The sequence below is a fragment of the Carcharodon carcharias genome, chromosome 2 (assembly GCF_017639515.1).
Source record: "Carcharodon carcharias isolate sCarCar2 chromosome 2, sCarCar2.pri, whole genome shotgun sequence".
NCBI classification, from domain to species: domain Eukaryota; kingdom Metazoa; phylum Chordata; class Chondrichthyes; order Lamniformes; family Lamnidae; genus Carcharodon; species Carcharodon carcharias.
Genome location: NC_054468.1, coordinates 134838878 through 134860258, shown reverse-complemented (window position 1 = coordinate 134860258; position 21381 = coordinate 134838878). Strand labels below are relative to the sequence as shown.

At 42.9% G+C, this 21381-nt stretch overlaps 1 protein-coding gene across 9 annotated transcripts in view; it reads right to left on the bottom strand.

Moving 5' to 3' along the window:
- map4k3a (mitogen-activated protein kinase kinase kinase kinase 3a) overlaps positions 1-21381 on the bottom strand; it is a 304817-nt gene that overhangs the window by 12944 nt on the left and 270492 nt on the right. For all 9 annotated transcript variants that reach the window (XM_041213479.1, XM_041213499.1, XM_041213517.1 and 6 more), the window contains 3 exons: positions 9421-9538; positions 3765-3823; positions 554-657 (listed from right to left, as the gene is read on the bottom strand). In XM_041213479.1, the coding sequence (XP_041069413.1) occupies positions 554-657; positions 3765-3823; positions 9421-9538 (281 nt within the window). The remainder of the gene's footprint in view (positions 1-553; positions 658-3764; positions 3824-9420; positions 9539-21381) is intronic.

The following is a 21381-nucleotide window of genomic DNA, read 5'->3' as shown; positions in this document are numbered from 1 at the left end:
TAAAGTTCATCATCTGAAATGTAACCATTTTTTCTCCTTGGATATTTCAAATACAAAGAATAACATTCAAGAACTTTGGTGTGTTTTTCATACATTAAATGCAACTTGATAATGCAAAGTTGTTTAGAAAGAAACTTTCAATAGCTCTATTTGGTGTAATTTTAGCACATAGTTGTTTTGTCACAACCAGGTGGAGAATTTTGTGGAGGTGATCTTGCTCGTGTGTATATAGGAGAGTGCCAGGAAATAGTGAGCATAATTTTCATTATAACAGTAGTCTTTAAGAAATATATTTTGTTGCAATGCAAAATTATTACATTGTAATAAATTATCTGAGGACAAATGGCAAGATTGCTATTATTGGGTAAAAATGCTATTTCATAAAACTGAGATTCAAGAAATATCCATCTAAATAATAATCCATCAACTCAATATTTATCTCTACTTCGCATTATCTGTCGATTTTTCACTTGCATTTTACAGGAAACGCATATTTTGGAGTTTGGATTGAACGAAAGTTCAAAGCTACATAATTTTTAAATGTTCCACTTACTTTGATTAACATAAACTTCTGCATTTGCTCAACCCACTCCAACAAGACGATGCTGGATTGCAATGCACCACAAAGGTATTTGTGTCCTGTGTAAGGATTTCTTACTGTAACAAACAAAAAGCAGTTTAGTATTTTTTCCAGCACTGTACATAATATTTTGGGTTGCATGATCAATTAATAGATATGGAAATGAAAAAGTACAATAATGAATAGTCAGCACGTATTTTAAAAGGGGAAATCTTGCTTCATCAATTTTATTGCATATTTTTGAGGTTGTAACAGACACAATAGACAATGGTAATGCAGGTGTAATTTTTAATCAGGATTTTCAGAAGGTGTTCAATAAGATGTTCTATAATAGACTAATGAATAAGGTCAGAGATTGGGCAGAGTAGATGGGGAGAAACTGCTCCCACTCGTGAAAGGATTGAGAACGAGAGGGCACAGATTTAAGTAATTGGCAAAAGCAGTAAAAGTGACATGTGAAAAACTTTTCCATGCAGTGAGTGGTTAAGGTTTGGAAAACGCTGCTTGAGTGTGTTGTGGAGGCAGGTTCAATCGAGGCATTCAAAAGTCGTTAGATGTTATCGGAAAAGGGACTATGTGCAGGGTTACTGGGAGAAGGCAGAAGAATGGCATTAAGTGAATTGTTCATTTGGAGAGCCAGTGCAGACATGATGGGCCGAATTACCTCCTCCTGTGCTGTAATAATTCTGTGATTCTGTGAATGTGGCAGCAGGGGACAAGTGGCGGCGTAGCTTCAAGACAGAAAGCAGAGAGTGAGAATAAAGTGTAGTTATTCAGAATGGTAGAAGGTGGGAAGTGATGGTCCATAAGATCAGTGCTGGCACCACTGCAATGCACAATTTACATGAACGATTTGGACTTTGGAATCGAAAGCAAAATTTCTAAATCTGCAGATGACAACAAAGCTGAGGAGGACTGCAACTAATTACAAGACATTGATAAACTTGCAGAGTGGACAAATAATTGGCAAATGAAATTCAACCCAGATAAATATGAGGTAGTTCATTTTGGGAGGAAACTACTGTTCCATCCCCAACCTCCCTTTCCTCTCTAAAGTCCTGGAACATGTTGTCGCCACCCACTTCTGTTCCTATCTTTCCTGGAAATCCGTGTTTGAATCCCTCCAATCAGGTTTTCGCCCCTGCTACATTACCGAAACTGTTCTTATCAAAGTCACAAATGACATCTTGTGTGACTGTGACAAAGGTAAGCTTACCCTCCTCGTCCTATTTGCAGCCTTTGACATTGTCGACCACGCCATCCTCCTTCAACATCTGGCCACTGTCATCCAGCTGTGCAAGGCTGCTACCAACTGGTTCCATTTTTATCTACTTAATTGTAGCCAAAGAATCACTTGCAGTGACTGCCCTTTCCACTCCTGCACTGTTACCTCTGGGGCAACATTGTCTCTCTCCACCCACCCCCCCGCCCCTGTCTCGTAGGGAGTGGGAGGAGAAAAGAGTGCTGGAGCAGGCGTGGGGCCCTCCAATCAGCACCCCTGATTGGGGGCGTGCCATTTTTCTCTCCAAAGATGGAAATTTTCATTTACCATCCATGTCCCCATATGTGACAATGTCACCTGAGTTGGGCCATGGACGTAACTTTAAGTAAAAGTGAATCTTAATTTTTAAATTCAGTCATGAAACCTCATTCCACCTGTGGATGAGGTTTCATGCTTTTTCAGGTGGCCGCCAGTGCTCCCAACCTGTCCGCCAACCTTAAGGTTGGAAAGGCAGGTCCACTAATTGGTTTAATTCCTTTTTGAATAGGCTCAATAGGCCATTGACAGGTCGGCGGGCGCACAGCTGGCTTGGCTGCGCCCTCGTCTACCTCAAAATGCAAATGACGCGGAATGATGTCGGGAGTTCCGCCCAAAATCACTCCGCATCATTTTACATGTCGGTGACTGGGCCCCGCCCCACTTGCCTATGGGAAAATTCTTCTCCTGGTATCTTCCAAGGATTTATCTTTGGCCCCCTCCCATTTATCATCTAGTTGTTGCCTTATCATCTGAAAGCACAGCATTAGTTTTCACGCGTATGCTGAAGACATCCTGCTCTACCTCATCACCACCTCTCTCGACTCCTCCACCATTGCTAAATTATCAGACTGCTTATCTGACATCAGCACTGGATCAGCTGAATTATTGTGAAGACTGAAGCTATTGTTTTTGTTCCCTGCTGAAAGCTCTGTTCAAAAGCCACCAACTCTATCCTTCTCCCTGGCAACAGTGTGAGGTTAAACCAGTATGTTAACAACCTCGGAGTCACTTTGACCCAAATGAACTTCCAACCACATACTTACGCCATCACTAAGACTACTCATTTCCACCTCTGCAACATCACTCAACTTCGCCCATCTCAGTGCATCCACTGCTAAAATCCTCATTCATGCCTTTGTTACCTCTACATGTAACCAGTCCAATGCACTCCTGGCTAGTCTCCCACATTACACACTCCCTAAACTTGAGGTCATCCAAAACTCTGCTGCCAGTGTTTTAACTCATGCCAAGTCCCATTCATTTATTGCACCTGTGCTCACTGGCCTACATTAAGCTCTACTGGTCAAGCAACATCTTGATTTTAAAACTCTGTTGTTTTCATATCTCACCATAGTCTTGTCCACCCATATCTCGAGCCCCACAATTCTCCAAGATATCTGTGCTCTTCTAATTCTGGCTTCTTCTGCATCTCTGATTTTAATCGCTCCACCATTGGTGGTCCTGCCTTCAGTTGCCTCAGCTCCTTAAATCTAGAATACCTTCCCTTAGCCCCTCTTTCCTACTTACAAACTCTCTCTTTGAGAAAGCTTCTGGTCATCTGATCTAATATCTCCAGATGTAGGTTGGTGTCATACTTTGTTTTATAATTGCACCCTGTGAAACGCCTTTGGATGTTTTATTACATTGAAAATCCTATAAAAATATATGTTGTTGTTTTTGATGGATGGTTGTGAACTTTTGGAATTCTTGACCTTGAAGAACGCAGATGCCCAGTCACTCTGTATATTCAAGACAGAGATCAAAAGATTTTTAGGCACTAAAGGAATCAAGAGATATGGGGATAAGCGAAAAAGTGGAGTTCATATAGATCACTGAATGGTGGTTCAGCCTGCTCCTACATTTTATGTTCTTATTCTCAACTTTGCATAAAGATAATTAAGAAAATAGAAAATATTTACTTACCAACACAACATTTTTGGCAGCCTTTTGTATCTGGAATTTTTGTAGATACTGCAAACTTCCTATAAAATAAATGTGAGAATTAGATGCTTAATTCATATAACCTTTATTATATACATTAATAATTAATAACAGTTATTAGCTGTTAGCAGATTGTTGAGTCAAACATTGACTTAGGTCGATCAAGCTGACGGTAAATGTTAATACTCTAACACAATCCTCTACTTGCTCAACATCCAGTTCCACCAGAGGGCCCTGGATAGCAATCGGTAGCTACAACACCAAATGATTTTTCTTCCCCTAATCCAGTGACAGAGACCCAACTGTCACCCCAACTGAGCTAAACTAAATCAAGACATTTGGAAGTGAAGCTGGGACTACATTACTTGATGAATTTATCCATTAAACCTCGGGGACCTTACCAACATTTGGATTAAAGCATCATATTTTAAATGCTGAAGCAGGAGAGAATCAAGCAAGTTGCAAAATTACATTGTTAGCAGGAAGACCTAGAAAATAGCTTACAATTATATAAAAATTACTTTCAGCCTGGCATTAAATAGGAAAGCACTTCTTCCCAATCTTAATTTATTTTAGAAAAAGACCCTGGAAGTAATTTATATTCTGACCAGATGGTTTGCACAACTATGGCACAAGAGCTTCACTGTCTGCTCCTAGAAAATACATTGAAGACAGCTTGTAATTTAATTTATTCATTCAGGGAAGTCAGCGTCACTGGCAAAGCCAACATTTATTGTCCATCTCAAACTGCCCTTGAGGTGGTGATGGTGACAACTTGCTTGGAATTTCAGAGGGCAGTTAAGAGTTAAAAGTAAAGATTGCAAATTTCCTTCCTTAGACATTAATGTGCCAGATAGATTTGTACAAAAGTCCAGGCAGTTAGATGGTCACCATTACTGATACTAGCATTTTATTTCAAGTTCATGTTACCAAGACAAGTTTTAAACAAGGAAAAAATGGTAGATAGATGGAGGGGTTTGAGGAAGAAATTCCAGAAGTTAGGCAGCTGAAGGCATAACTACAATGCCGGAGTGACTAAAATTGAGGATGCTGAACACGCCAGGGTTTGAGGAGCAAGGGTATCTTATAGGGCTGGAGACGATAACAGAGACAGGAAGGGACTGATTTTAGAACAAGGATGAAAATTTTAAAAATTGAGATATTTTTTCACCACAAGCCAATGTAAGTCTGCAAGCACAGGGTGGGCTGGTGAAAGGGACTTGGACTTAGTCCAAGTTAAGGTATGGGGCAAGAGTTTTGGAAAGTTTTATTTTTAAGTGGTCTGAAAATTTTATTATTCAAATCAAATTAAACAATCCGCTAGTGTTTACTTAGGTTTGGGAGGAGGTCCACGTCGGACGTTGGTGCCTGGCCTGAAACGTGGAGACGTTGTTCAGTCCTTCCTGGCCTCTCGTGAACGATTTCTTACCACTTTGCTGTGGATGGCACAGCTGACCCAATAATGCAATTTCACGTACAGCTTGGGCAGCACATATGCATAAAAAACACTGGCCTCCGAAATAGTTCCACGATGTTGTGGATGACTAACTTCTTAATGGCTTTGTCTTTGGGGATGCAGCAGGAGCAATTTGTACATCTGATGGACTGGACATGGCCATGGCTCTTCTTGGCACGTCCATTATTCCTTCGCTTCTTAGTCATCTTCAGCACGAGTCATCCCTTACTTCAAATGTGTTGAAGAAATTGATATCAGGAATACAGCAGCACTGAAGCACTGGCTCTGGTCAGGCTACACCTCATTTACGGAAACTCTATTCTATACTCATCCACTCTCACCAACAAAGCAACCAAGGGCAGAATATGGGAGGCCAGCCAGGAATGGTCAAGGTTAAAGGCACCAAATGCATGAATCAGGGTTTCAGCATCAGATGAGCTCAGGGGAGACTGTCAGGCAAGTTACAAAAGTTGAAACAGCTAGTCTTAGTAATGGCACAAATAGATCCGAAGCTCATCATGGGGTCAAATGTACTACCAAAGTTGTCAACAGATTGGTTTAGTCTCGGACAGTTGCCAGGCAGAGGGTTGAGGTTGATAACCTGGGAATGTCGTTTGGAGCAGGGATCAAAGAGAAACTTTCTGGTCACCCAGTACCAGGTGTCAGGTAAGGAGTCTGATAATTTAGCAACAGTGGAGGAGTCGAGAAAGTTAATGGTGAAGTAAAGCTGGGTTGTCATCAGTGAAAACTAATACTGTGCTTTTGGTTGATGCCACTGAGCCATGGCATAGTGGTATTGTCACTGGACTAGTATCCCAGAGACCCAGGGGGTTCGAATCCCACAACAGCAGATGGTGAAATTTGAATTCAATAAAAATCTGGAATTAAAGAAGTCTGATGATGACCACGGAACTATTGCCGACTGTCGTAAAAACCCACCTAATTCACTTATGTCCTTTAGGGAAGGAAATCTGTCATCCTTACCTGGTCTGGCCTACATGTGAACACAATGCGGTTGACTTTTAAATGCCCTCTGAGCAAGGACAATTAGGGAAGAGCAATAAGTGCTGGCCTAGCCAGTGACATCCACATCCCATGAACAAATTTTTTAAAAAGATGAAGGAGGAGGAGGAAGGGCCAATGATAGATTTTGGGGGCAGCGGGGGGCAGGGGGTGCAGAATACCAGAGATAACGGTACGGAAGCAGGAAGAGATGCCATTGCAAGGGATACTCTAATTAGATAGGTAAGAATGGAACCAGGTAAGTGCAATCCCACCTAGTTAGACAACAGTGGCGAGATGTTGAAGGAGGTTGGCGTGATCAACCTTGTCAAAGGCTACAGACAGGTTGAGAAGGGATAAGGAGGGATAGTTTACCTTTGTCACAGTCCCACAGAATAACAACATTATGACTTTGATAAGAGCCATTTTGGTACAGTGGCAGAGGTGGAAACCCGATTGGAGGAATTCAAACATGAAGCTCTGAGAAAGATAGGCGCTGTTATATTTCAGACTGGGGAAAGGTGTACACTGGTTTTCCCAGGGGGTCCTTACTAAGACCACTGCTTTTCTTGATATATATTCATAACTTGGATGTGGGTGTACAGGGTACACAAAACTTGTAACTATAGTGAGGATAGTGATAAACTTCAAGAGGAGACTAACAGGCTGATGGAATGGGCAGGTATGTAGCAGATGAAGCTTGATGCAGAGAAAAGTTAAGTGACACACTTTGGTAGGAAGAATGAGAGAGACATATAAACTAAAGGGGTTGAACATGTAGAGATCGGAGAGTATTATGTGCACAAACCCTTGAAAGTGGCAGGGTAGAGTGAGAAAGCAGTTAAAAGGAATATGGGATACTAGACTTTATAGAGGCAGAGAGTACAAAAACAAGGAATTTATAAAGAATCTTTATAAAACACTGGTTTGGCCTCAACTGGAGTATTGTGTCAATTCTAGGCTCCACACTTCAGGAAGCATGTGAAGGCTTTAGAGAGGGTGAGAAAAGATTTATGATAATAGTTCCAGAGATGAGGATTACATTCCAGTTACAGCAATAGATTGGGGTGGATGAAGTTGTTCTCCTCGGAGAAGGTTGAGGGGAGATTTGATAGTGTGTTTAAAATCATGAGGTGTCTAGAAAGAAAGGTAGGCAAAATCTGCTCTCCTTGGCAAAGGACACAGATTTAAAGTGAATGGCAAAAGAACCAAAGGCGACATAAGAAAGAACTTTTCTATGCAGTGAGTACATATGCTCTGACATGACCTGCCTGTAAAGTTGGAGACAGACTCCATTGCGGTTTATAAAAGTGAATTGGGTATTGGAAAAACCCCTGAAGGGAAAAAGTTTGCACGGCTGCAGCGATAGGGTGGGGAATGGGTGTAGCTGACTTGCACTTTCAGACAGCCAACATGGACTCAACAGGCTGAATGGCCTTCTCCTGTGCTGAAACCATTTTATGACTACATTCAGGAGGTAAACATGTTCAAAGACTTTGAAGAAATGGAGGTTGGAGATGGGGTCGTAATTTGCAAGAATGATGGGGGCAAAAGGTTATTTTCTTGAAGAGGGGGTAATGTTGGGAGATTTCAAGGACAAAGGGGCAACCCTAAAGAGAGAGAGCCACTAAAAGTATTAACTAACATCAGGACCAGGAAGGGAAGTTGGGCGGTCAATACTTTAGTAGGAATGGGATCGAGGGAACAGGAGGTGGGTCTCATAGGCATGATGAACTCAAGAGGGCTTGAGAGGAGCTAGGAAAGAAAGTAGAGTTAAGGCTACAACAGGGGACAGATGACAGAGGACAAATGCAGGGCAGGTGAGTCTAGCAAGAACATAAAGCCTGCTTTTCCCACAAAAGTGCTAATTTCAACTTGGAAAAAAGTATTGAAATGGAGTGCTTTTGAAAGAAGTTATCCTTGTCACTTCTCAAGGGCAATTAGGGATAGACAATAAATGCTGGCCTAGCCAGCGATGCCCACAGCCTGTAAAATGAATTTAAAAATGCTTTTATAGTTTGTACCTGTACACAGTGAATAATATGGCATACTGTTCAAGGACAACTTATCATTTTTCTTCAGACTCGCCTTTTCAGTTTGAACACAGGCGAGCAACATGCTCTCTGACATCCGTCAATGCTACTGTCCAACCAACTCTCAAGCACCTTACCTTCTGACTGAACTGTGGGGAAGTGCCTGGTTTCTTTTTTTGACTTTGTAGTGGTTTTATACAACAGGATGGTTTGTTGGTGAAAGCAAAGTCAAGTTCTGGAACTTCTTACATGGATGACTATGGTCACAAATCCATATTCTACCACTGAGAGTTCATACAATGCTGCAAGCGCACCTATTATCTGGAGCTTTAACAATGTCTCCTTTATTTTGTTGATATCATCTAAACTTTCATTTCCCTAAAAGTGCAAATAGATTAGCATATCACTTTTTTCTCCAACCTAGATCACTGTGTTGAAACAAATGCATCCTAAAATTTTCTTGGCTCCATCAGTTTTTCCTTCCTCTTACAATGTTCAGATTTTAAACTCTAAGTTTGATCTCAGTTTATCATTGCTTCTAGATTTACTACATTTTTTTTCCTTTTTGTTTAATCTTGATGATCTTATTTTTGAAAGGGTTAATACTTAACACAAGATTCTGTATGTAGTGCGGGCTGAGAGATAAGCAATAGCTTTGCTGGCTGGACAAATATATGACGTGGCCTCAAGTACTTAAACAAACTGGTTTTGGCAAAGGCTGGATCCAAGATAGAGAGACAAATTTAATGAAACTCTGTATAGACGTGCTCATTCTTTTGAATAAATGAGTGAGGAACTGAGGGAAGGGCGTGTCTTGATCCTGTTGGGACAAGCTGAGAGATTGTCACCCGGAGCTCCCATGAGGTATCGGCGTTTGTGACTGCCTTATTGTTATTCATGAGTATGTTTGCTTGACTGGTTAATAAAGATCCATTTTAACCAATTTTAATCTCCAAACCATATTGGAGAGTTTATTCCAGCAATTTTGATAAATCAAAAAAAAAAATCTAACATGCTACTGGATAACTCACAATTGCACACATCCACTTGTTTTGACATTTGACTTCAGTACCCCTCAATTTCTTACTGTTTCACCCACAAGTTTTTTTTAAAAATTCCGAATGTGTTTGAAAGAATTGCCTCTTACCTTGGAAGTATTCTGTCAGGAAGCCTATATGCAGGAATAGAGACGGGCAATTTTTGCATTTGTCTAGCATACTCAAAAAGACCCAACAAATTGTGAGAGTAAAGTTGGGAAGCTTTTCCTAAAAAAGTAAAAGAAAGATACCTTTCAACCATTGGTATACTAAGAATATAAAATATCATCTACACAGACAAAACAGTAATTTAAGGAATTCTTGGTTTATATATTTATTTTTGAATTAATTCCTTTTATTGCATTTTTCCTCTAGTTTATACTGAATGTCTTAGCTGCATCCTAGTTCCGTGGTATTTTTATACCTGCCCAAAATTATAAGATTACATCATATTCTCTTTTTGATTTAACATTGGCCCTTGTGACTTTAAATGATTAATGTCACATCTCAACTTGATCTTTAACAGGCCATCTTCTTGAATAGCTGAGTGGTTAAAGTGTTCCCGAAATGTTATTAGGTAGGGAGTGCAGAACCTTGACCCAGATGGAAGTATAGTAGCATATGTTCAAATCAGGAGGATGTGTACTTTTAGGGGAGGTTTGGAGAGGAGCTTGAAGATGGTGGTGTTCCCATGCACCTACTGCTCTTGTCCTTCTTGGTAGTAGAGGTTGCAGGTTTGGGGCATGTTGCCAAAGAAGCTCAGGTGAGATTCACAAACTGAAAACTTCCAAATGTTGTTCCCTATATTAGATCCTTTCCAATGTAAATCTGAATCTTCAACATGTTAGCATAATGACACATCACTTCAAACATGTATTTAAGGACAGGAGGAAAGATGGTTCTTCCAACCTGATAAAACACACATTCCATTTAAGTATATATAAATTCATTTTATTTAAAATGGGGTTGGTGCTACCATAGGAAATAAAGAAACTTATCCTATGTGACGCCGATACTTGAAAAACCATTTCAATACTTGCCGGAATAAATTTATCAGAAAGAGAACATGTTAAGAGATAAGTATTTTGGGATTTATTTGGACACTTGACTGGCCCTAGTTTTCGATATAACAAATGAAACAGAGATATTGAAGACAACAATGAATCAGGAAAGGTCTACACACAGGCAAATGTGAACAACACTTGTTAAGAGGATGAGGTTGTATTAAAGAAAAATATACAATTTCTAATGTTTTTTTTCTGGCTGGATTTTAGTAAACTGTACAGTCACAAGGAGCTTTAAAGCAGTACCATCAGATCCTAAAAACAATGATCAGAGCATACTGTTACGAGTACCCCAATGACTGGGATGAAGGACTGGGTTTTCTCCTGTTCACCACAAGGGACTCACTCATCAGTTTATTCCTTTTCAATTTGTTTACAGACAATAAGTGCGGGGTTCTTTGAAACTAATTAAAGGAGAAGTTTTTAGAACAGAATTCGGTATCCATGTTAGACCATATGTCTGTGTTCCTTTAGCAGCTCACGAGAACCTGTGATGTGGCTCAGTAGCACTTAAAAACCTCCCAAACAGCTACAAAAAAAATGGGCAGATAAATATGCCAGAGCCAATAGACTATGTGCTAGTGCGCCTGCCAGTACAGGGTGAGCCCCTGAAAGCCTGGTTCAGTGCCCAAACATGGTAGCAAAGCAAAGTGGGGAGGCAAACTATTTAATCGACACCCCAGGCCATAGGGAAAAAAATAGCAGGTGGGTCATGTCAACATGTTAAAGCAGTACTACAGCTGGGAAGGGGACAAGCAGGTTAATGGTCTGTCAGATGGCAAAACAATTGGAAGATAAAAAGGGACAGTGAAAATGAAGTAGAAGGAGGCCTGGGTGAGGCCCAAATTGAACCCCCTACCGTTTGGTTAGAAAATATGGAAATTTTAGAGAAATTAGACACCATGTTCATCCATTTAAATGTGGAACAAAGAAATGGCCTGGCAAGGCTGTTCACCACATTTAACAGCATCTGTAGAGGCGAGCTGTGCCGTGCCACTTTAGTTCTACATGATGTGCATGTGGGAGAGATCCCTCCCATTAAACAGAATCCTTACTGTCCACGTCAATAAAACCGACCCAGGTCCGGGAGGAAATCAAATATATACTGGGGCACAAACTAATCGAGCCCAGTAACAGCAGCTGAAGTTCCCCCAGTTGTACTCTTGCCAAAGTGGATGGCTCCGCAATTCTCTGCATCGATTGCAGAAAGATTAATGCAGTAACCAAAGCTGACTTTTATCCGATCCCCACCTGGAAGATTGCATAGACAGAGTAGGCAACGCAGCCTACATCACTAAGATAGACTTATTAAAGGGATACTGGCAAGTGCCTCTGATCACCCGAGTGAAAGAGATTTTTTTTTTTGGATTTCCAGCATCCGCAGTTTTTTGCTTTTATTTCTCCAAGAAATTGAACAAACAACAGAAAAGCTATTCCACTGTGGAGAAGGAAACCTTAGGATTATTACTAGCTCTCAAATCACATATATATATCCGAAATGCCTACACAGAGACCACAGGCTTTAAAGACTGCAACCCCTTAACCTTTATAGGGAAATTAAAAACTTAAAAACACAAGACTATTCTGTTGGAGTTGCAGCAAAAAATAATGCGACTGCAGATGCTGTCAAAAGTTTAATATCTGCATAGGAACAACAACTCGAATCTCAACTGAACAGACCCAAAAGAATAGAGAAAGATGTGAGGGGTGTGGATGAATTTATGAGAGAGTGTTTTTAAAAAATCATTTGCGCTTTTTCCCAGTCTTGTAATGACATGAGTGTGAACCTCATTTCATTCCACATGGTGCGAAAGTGTTACGTGGATGTCTTTTTTTTTAAAAAGAAAAAGATACAATTTCTAATGCCTTTTTCTTCTGGTTGGATTTTAGTATAATGCAATCCCATTAATATAGTGGAAAGACTGCCATCCAGCCAAATGTACAACTTGCATTCCACCCAAAGTGCCTCTGATCACCTGAGCGAAGGAGATCTCTGCTTTTGTAACTCCATATAGGTTATACCAGTTTTGAGTCATGCCATTTGGACTCAGAAATGTCCCAGCCCCCTTCCAAAGGCAGATGAGCCTGGTAGTCAAACTCTCAAACCCTCTCCGGGAGCATGAAAGACCCTAGCTACTGTTGAGTTTTACACCATTACTCTTCAATAGTTTCTGAGATGAGGCATCAAAAATGTAATTGTGTGTTCTACAACACTGACTACTGCAGACATGGTAATCAAATTCCTCCAGAATATACAGCCAGCAAGGTATTTTAAGAACTGTTTATCAAGTCAGAGCAGAGATCAGAAGGATGTACTGAAAGGCTGCAAGAGCAGTATCTCTCTCTCGGAAGTACGGCATACTATACTACAGAATAATAATGCTGAGAAGAGAAATCTACTGCAAACCAAGACCTTTTGAGGATAAAAAGTGGAAATCTTGTTCTGTACAGCCACACCCAGGAAGACAACTGAACAAAACTGCTGCAACATAGAATCACCACTGAGACCAGTCAAAAGACAGTTAACCATATATTTCTTAGGCTGCTTATTTCTTTCCACGAGCTGTAAAAAGTCTTCACATCTATCCTTATATGCGACCATCTGTGCTTGTATGTGCGCTTGCGTGTGAGTGCGTGCGTTCGCGTGTCTGCCTGCATGGGGTTCAGGGAACGTGTGAGACATATGAATGAGGATTGCAATTTACTAGTTTTTTTTAAATCAGCAAGTAGGATCAATAAACTTATCATCTTCTTTGATTTAAACTCAAAATCTACCTGATTATTTCTTGTTAATCTGGAAATGTACATAGTAGGGCTCCTGCTAAGTTCACAACTAAACCCTGTTACAGTCAGACCTAGAGAGTGGTAAATTAGGAGAGTCAATTTTTACCCTTCCTCACATGGTTGTAACACACAATACATTAAAGTGCATTCTAAGCTCATTATTAGATACGAATAAAAGGACAGAACAGCTAAGGAATCTCAAATTGATTTAACCCAAAGTGATTTTAAGAAGGGATCCAAAATTAGTGGCAATATGATTCTTCAAAAGGACATCTCACAATCACATTTAAAAAAAAATCAAATATGTTCTTCGAGAAAAGAAGTGTTACTGATTGCAAACAGAATAAATTCCTAATTCAGACACTCGTGTCAACAGCAAGTGCTACCAGGTCAGGTTTAGCCCAAAAGATGTAGAGTAAAGCTCCTCTACTTTGCCCCAAAAATGTGCTTCACCCAACCTGCATTGGTATGACACTTATTAATTTCTTATGTATTTACTTTGTAATGAGATTGTCAAATTAGTTTTTGTAAGCTGGGCCATGTTAAGTAGAAACTAAATTGAGACTACGGGCTGGCATTGGGTGTGTTCGGCGGCATGAGCAAACAATTTGGCGTAAAGGCCAAAAATTGATTTCACGACATTGTGAAACCAGTTTGCAATTGTCTGCTCAGCCCATCGATGGTGGGCTGTATTTCCCGCCATCGGATGTCAGGAACCTCATTGTAATACATCTGTATATCATTATAAGGCCAGCTCGCCAGAATCACCCTACTCCACTGGATCGTTCGCCAACTCACGCCGATATGTTTCACAACAGCATGTATAAGGTATGCACTCGGCAGGATGCACTTTGAGGGGAACTTGCAGATGAGTGCACAGTAATGTTACGCAGCGGTCCCCCGGGTCGCCTGTTGGACACCAAGATTGAGGCTGCCCTGTGGTTGATACGCATTGGTGGGGTGGTGGTGTGGCTGTCCTGTGGTTGAAGATGGTGCATAAGCACATTCAGGGTTGGGTGGGAGCATATATTAGGGAAACCTTGTATAAGGTGACCATTAGCTGAGACAGCTCAGGTGCAGCCACATTGGCATGCTTGGAGTTGGGCCGCTAGCTTATCTGCCCACTCAAGCAATGCAGAGGCATGAAATTGCTACCAAATGCTCGAGAGCTTTTCACCCCTTGGGGTGCAGACAGCAAACAAATGAGTGTTTTAGCGGACTTCAGAACAGTTGGACAACTGGGCACATTGTACAATCTCTTTGCTAAAGCTGGCCATGGAGCGGTTACTGGTGGAGGTGCTCACAGCCCATTGCAATGTCATCATGCAGGTTTGGACCAGTCTCCCCCATGATTCAAGCTAACAGTGCAGCCTTGCAGTGTGGGTTAGGAGAATGGCGGAGGAGACAGCGACGAAGGTGCCTGGTTGCACAGAGAGAGGGGCAGCTGAGGAAGAAGGGGCTGCTGGGCTCATGCACACGCTGAAGAGCCACATCGAGTCGTCGTTGGTCGGCACCTAGCGACAGCCAGGGTCTATAGACGTCGCCTTTCATTCCTGCAGATAACCAAGAACCAGTGTCGCTGAAGACTGTGCATGTCTAGGGAACTAGTCATACTGCAGGATTTGGCGCCATTGGGATATGGAAAGTATCCACTGCCAGTGCCCGTGCAAGTGACCGCTGTACTCAATTTTTATGCCAATGGCTTTTTTCAGGGTCCCACAGGTGACCTCTGTGGGACATCACAAGCCTCCAGCCACAAACAGATCCATGAGAGCACAGATACCATCTTCATGAGGGCACACAACTTTGCATTTTGCCCAGGACCAAGAGAGCCTGGATGCACAAGCACATGCGAGGTTTGGTGGGGGTACCGGCCACACATTAGGGAAACCTTGGATAAAGCGACCTTTCTTCGTAGCTTAGAAGTTCAGGCGCAGCTACATTGACAGGTGCAGCATCAGGCCTCTAGTTTATCTGCCCACTCAAGCAGAGGCGTGAAAGTGCCACCAAATGCTCGAGAGTTTTTCACCCCTTGGGTACAGACTGCAAACTAATGAGCATTTTAGTGGACTGCAGAATAATTGGACGACTGTGTACTTTGAACAATCCCGTTGCCAAAGCTGGCCGTCGATCAGTCACTGGTGGAGGCGCTCACAGCTCCTTGCAATGTCATTCAGGTTTGGACCAGTCTCCCTGATGGTTCAAGTTAACAATGCAGCCTTCAGTGTGGATTAGGAGAATGCCTGTGCCTGAGAGCACAGCATGCAGTGCAATGGGCAAAGCTGCCACAAGTTGGTCAATTGGAGTGAGATTTACCCAGACCTCAGGTTTCCGACAGGTACAAGGTGCGATTGGCTGTACTCACGTGGCACTCAGATCTCCGGCACAACAAGGGGTCAGCTATGTCAACTACAAGGGTTTCCATTCGCTGACTGTGCAGCTGGTGTGTGACCACCACAAACGCATCCTGCAGATCTGCGCATGGTTTCCAGGGAATGTCCACAACTCTTACATTCTCAGTCGGTCACAGATCTCTGACATCTTCCAGGGTCCACAGATGCTGCAGGGTTGGCTCCTAGGTGGCAATGGTTATCCACAGAGGACATGGCTGATGACACCTATGTGGCAGCCTCAGGGCAAAGGTATAACAAGACTCATGCTGCAACTCGCAACTTGGTGGAGCAAACCATCGGGATGCTAAAAATGAGGTTTCGGTGCCTGGACCGGTCTGGTGGAGCCCTGCAATGTAGTCCACAGAGGGTGTCACGCATCATCGTCACCTGCTGCACCCTTTACAACCTGCGCTGCAACGGAGAGAGCAGCTGGCTGAGCAGGAGATCCAGGAGCTGGAAGTCTCCTCCGATGAGAGGAGGTCAATGGTGATGAGAGTGAGGAGGTCCTCGAAGGTGACAATGACGGTGATGAGGCTCTCACATTGGCCAGATGAGGCTGGCGTACTTGGGAGGCCCTCATAGTGCTAGATTTGTGGAGGATGATGATGACAATATGCAGTGAGGAGATGCATTAGATCTTCATATTGCATCTATGTACATTTGACTCCAGTCTAGCTTATGGCAGTGCACATATTCTCTGTGAAAATGTTCCTGTCAGTCATGGAGATGCAGTGGAGGTCCTAAAAGTTGCTCAATTGCAGGAGGATGATGACGACAACATGCAGTGAGGACCCTCCATAGATCTTCGCATAGCCTCTGAGAATGTCTGACTCCTGTCTGGCTGCGGGCAGCTCGCTTGTACCGAGAGCAGGGTCACATCATGGAGACGCAGTATGAAATTTTAAAAGCATCTGATCCTTTGTCCGCCTTCAGCACCTGAGCCCTTCAGGAGCACAGCGTCACTGGTCATAGATGCTGAAGAGACGGGGGCCAGCTCTACCTTAAAAGGCGCTGAGAGCACACAGAGAGTGTGACAGAACTCTGTGATGCCTGCCCACAACATTCTGGCAGCACTGTTGAGGTGCAGGCATCACCAATGTGTCCAAGGAGTGTAAGGCTGAACCATCACTTTGGTCTGAAGGCTGCACAAAGCACAGGGAAGAGGTCCTGGACTGAGACACCAGCCTTTATCATATGCAGATAGGTTTCACATTGAGTGACAGAAACACTGCTCATCAGAACAAGGAGCCACAGGCAGGGAGACATTCCTGGGAGTTTATTTACAATCGTGAACATTATGTACAAGTGATTAACACCCATGCTCAGGCTGTGCAACTACATCTGCTTGGCCTAAATAGCCAAGTGGTTATGGTACTGGGTTTGTAACCCCAAGATCAAGAGTTCAAATCTCTCAATGGCAAACTATGAAACAATGTAACTTCATCTGAAACAGATGGAAATGTGTTTGACTCGAAAGAGTTACATCTTCTTAATGCTTGGCCTAAATAGCCAAGTGGTTATGGTACTGGGCTTGTAACCCCAAGATCAAGAGTTCAAATCTCACAGTGGCAAACTATGAAACAATGTAACTTCATCTGAAACAGATGGAAACGGGTTTGTACTCGAAAGAGTTACATCTTCTTAATGCTTGGCCTAAATAGCCAAGTGGTTATGGAACTGGGTTTATAACCCCAAGATCAAGAGTTCAAATCTCACAATGGCAAACTATGAAACAATGCTGGTGCTGTAAAATGTGATTCTGGCTGTGCTGATATTCAAAAAAAAAGACTTGGCCTAAATAGCCAAGTGGTTATGGTACTGGGCTTGTAACCTCAAGATCAAGAGTTCAAATCTCACAATGGAAAAACCATGAAACAATGTAACTTCATCTGAAACAGATGGAAACGGGTTTGTACTCGAAAGACTTACATCTTCTTAATGCTTGGCCTAAATAGCCAAGTGGTTATGGTACTGGGTTTGTAATCCCAAGATCAAGAGTTCAAATCTCACAATGGCAAACTATGAAACAATGTAACTTCATCTGAAACAGATGGAAACGGGTTTGTACTCGAAAGAGTTACATCTTCTTAATGCTTGGCCTAAATAGCCAAGTGGTTATGGTACTGGGTTTGTAATCCCAAGATCAAGAGTTCAAATCTCACAATGGCAAACTATGAAACAATGTAAGTTCATCTGAATAGGAACAGATGGAAACGTGTTTGTACTCGAAAGAGTTACATCTTCTTAATGGCTTGGCCTAAATAGCCAAGTGGTTATGGTACTGGGCTTGTAACCCCAAGATCAAGAGTTCAAATCTCACAATGGCAAACTATGAAACATGTAACTTCATCTGAAACAGATGGAAACAGGTTTGTACTTGAAAGAGTATCAAGAGTTCAAATCTCACAGTGGCAAACTATGAAACAATGTAACTTCATCTGAAACAGATAGAAACGGGTTTGTACTCGAAAGAGTTACATCTTCTTAATGCTTGGCCTAAATAGCCAAGTGGTTATGGTACTGGGTTTGTAATCCCAAGATCAAGAGTTCAAATCTCACAATGGCAAACTATGAAACAATGTAAGTTCATCTGAATAGGAACAGATGGAAACGTGTTTGTACTCGAAAGAGTTACAACTTGCTTGATTGTTAGGCTTGGTCTAAATAGCCAAGTGGTTATGGTACTGGGTTTGTAATCCCTAGATCAAGAGTTCAAATCTCACAATGGAAAAACCATGAAACAATGTAACTTCATCTGAAACAGATGGAAACGTGTTTGTACTCGAAAAAGTTACATCTTAAATGCCTTCATTAATATAGTGGTTAGTATTCCCGCCTATCATGCGGGAGACCAGGGTTCCATTCCACGGCGAGGTGTCTTCTTATTTAAAAATTTAACGGTGTCTGCTGACACGCTCGAGGCCTTCCGTGCTCAGTGGGCACCGCGGGAACTGGGGTGTTTTGTTGACCCCTTTAATCACATTTTGATTTAAAGTTTGTAAGGTTCCTTTAAACTTTGTCCTTGGTTTTACAGCTGACCTGAATTAGGGGCTGTGCCTGATTTATCCCAATTTTGTTGATTTGGTTTAATCGTTTTCATTTAAAAGATTATCAAGAGTTCAAATCTCACAATGGCAAAACTATGAAACAATGTAACTTCATCTGAAACAGATGGAAACGGGTTTGTACTCGAAAGAGTTACATCTTCTTAACTTTCCTAACCCTGCTGCTACATCTTGGTGCTCCCTAGACATCCACAGCAGAGATGGAGGCAGCCTGCTGACTGCTACGCCCTGTCTGTGATGACATTGGTGGGCAACCTCTGGGGGGGCTGAGACTTGGAGGGCCCCGGCCTCCATTCGGGGTCCTGCTGTGCGTCAGTGGCACTCTCCTCGGACTGTGGAACTGGAGCTGCTGGAGTCAGAATGAGGGGATTCAGGTAGGACGGACACTCCCGGCATCACCTGGATGAACCCAGGGGTACACCTGCTGATCCTCCTACCAATGGGTGCCCAAGGGCCCCTGCCTGACTCCTTGAGGAGCAGGGGTGGCTAGAGTGAGATCGGTCTGCCTTGCACCCCTCTGTCGGAGGACAACTATGGAATTGGTGATGGAATTCAGCCCGCACAGCAGAGCAGGAACAGCGCCCTGGACCAAGGTCTCCATGATGGCTGCCATCCTACCAGTGCTGACCTCAGTGCGTTGGCATGCCAGCACTATCACCTCAGCCTGAAGGCTGACGGACACCTCCATCGTGCCTTACAATCGGAGGGCTGCAGTGGACATCCCTTCCTGATGTTTCCGAGCTTGTCTTTGCAGCTCCAGCAAGAATGACATGACCGAGTCTAGAGGCTCGTCATCAGACTCAGACTCAGCTCATTTTTGGCCTCCAGCAGTCCTTCAAGTGCCAGATACCTGGGAAGTCCCTGCCGCCGCCTGCTGTGAAGCAGAAAGTGTGATGTGCTCACCAGATTGTGATCGCGAGGCTACTCTGAAGCTAGGTCCCATCAATGTGTGTGTCTCTGCACTGGTGGAGGGCATGGGTGAGTGCTGTGACGGGTCTTCAGGGAGGGTTTCAGCAAATTTCTCTTCTGAACTTCCCTCGGGGCTTGTTTGGAGGCCCTGGGTCATAGACTGTCTGACAATTTCCCAGATGTGCCTGCAAAAGCAAGGAGAGATAATTAGTGCATGGCACTGGCCTGTGAAACAGGACACATCACTCACAGCATGGTTGTCTGATGTATGTTGCACTGCTGGATCCTCACTTGATAGAGCACTACTGACCTCACCGTCAACTCAGTAACAGTCCAGTTCCTCACCAGCCAGCTGGATGGCTGTTTTCAATGTCCCTGAGGACCTTGATTTCAGGCATTCTTCCACTGACCTTTGACTCTCCCTCTTGTTCTGTGCCAGCCTGTCCTGCATGAATAGAAATGGAGTGTGTGTAAACCGGATGACTGCCAGGCCAAATAACAAGTATGCCTGGCATCTGTGGGTGGTGATTGGTACCATGGACGGGATGAGGACAATGAAGGTGTGTGAAAGAGAATGAATGGTGATGTCCTTTGAACTGGCAATGCGTGAGGGTCTTGTGGATGTGTGATGGGTTTGAGAGTGTGAGAGTTGAGAGTGATGAGAAGAATGACTTACCCTGTACATAATGGAGGAGGATCATTCATCAGCTCTGAAGAGGAGTCATACGGACTCGAAACATTAACTGTGTTTTTCTATCCAAAGATGCTGTCAGACCTGCTTAGTTTTTTCAGCATTTTCTGTTTTTAGATCATTCATCCTCTTGCAGCACTGGGTGACTGTCCTCTTTTGTAGGGTGTTGGTGCTGACCATCACTGCCACCGCCTTTTCAAGTCAGATTAGTGATTTTGCTGCCTATCCTGCAACCAAAGTGGGGGTACAGGGCACATGGCGGGCCTCCACTGCGTCCAAAAGGCGCTCGAGGGACACGCCATTGAACCAGGGGCCTGCAGTCTTCTTGCCTTTTGGGGACATGTCTTCTGTGCTGCAGTCGTAGGCTGGAAGCACTGAGAGGTGTGCATGCGGTTGCACTTTAAATATCACACCCGTCGTGATGAAGCGGTGAGATGATGGCATGGTGGGTGCATGAGAGCCCGCCTGCCATGGAAACGGCAATTTCTCAGGAATGCATAATTAATGCAGCAGGTTTGGGACGATATGGCATGAGAAGCCACCATTGTGGCTGGCGGGTAAAACGAGCGCAAATCCGGGATGATTCCACCTATGTAATTATTTTATATGTGACCGTGACAATTGGCAAACAAAAGAAACTTTCACTGAATTCTTCTGGGCTGGAGTCAAATTGATCTTCCCAAGATGAAAGGTCAGTGTCTGATTACCTGCACCATACTGTACTCCTAATTGTGAACATTTTTAAAACCTCCACCAGCCCTGCAATCCTCTAAAATATCTGCACTTTTCCAATTCTGGCCTCTTGCTCACCCGGATTTTAATTGCTGCATCACTAGTGGCTGTGCCTTCAACTGTCAAGGCCCAAAACTCAAGAATTCACTCCATTAAATCTCTCTGCCATCTCACTCATTTATGACACTCATATTTTTGACTGACTTAATTATACTTTTAAGTGAAATTTGTGGTTGCGATTTGCAAAAACTATTCAAACGGGGTAGGGGAGTGTTGATAATTTGAATGAAATACAGATTGCTGTTGGCTGTACACAGATGCAGGAATTTATTTTCATTACTGGTTGGCATTCCACTTTCAGGCTATGGAATGTTTAGCAAGCAGAATAAAGTTGTTATAGAATGAGTCAAAACCAGTAAACAGGCAAAGTTCA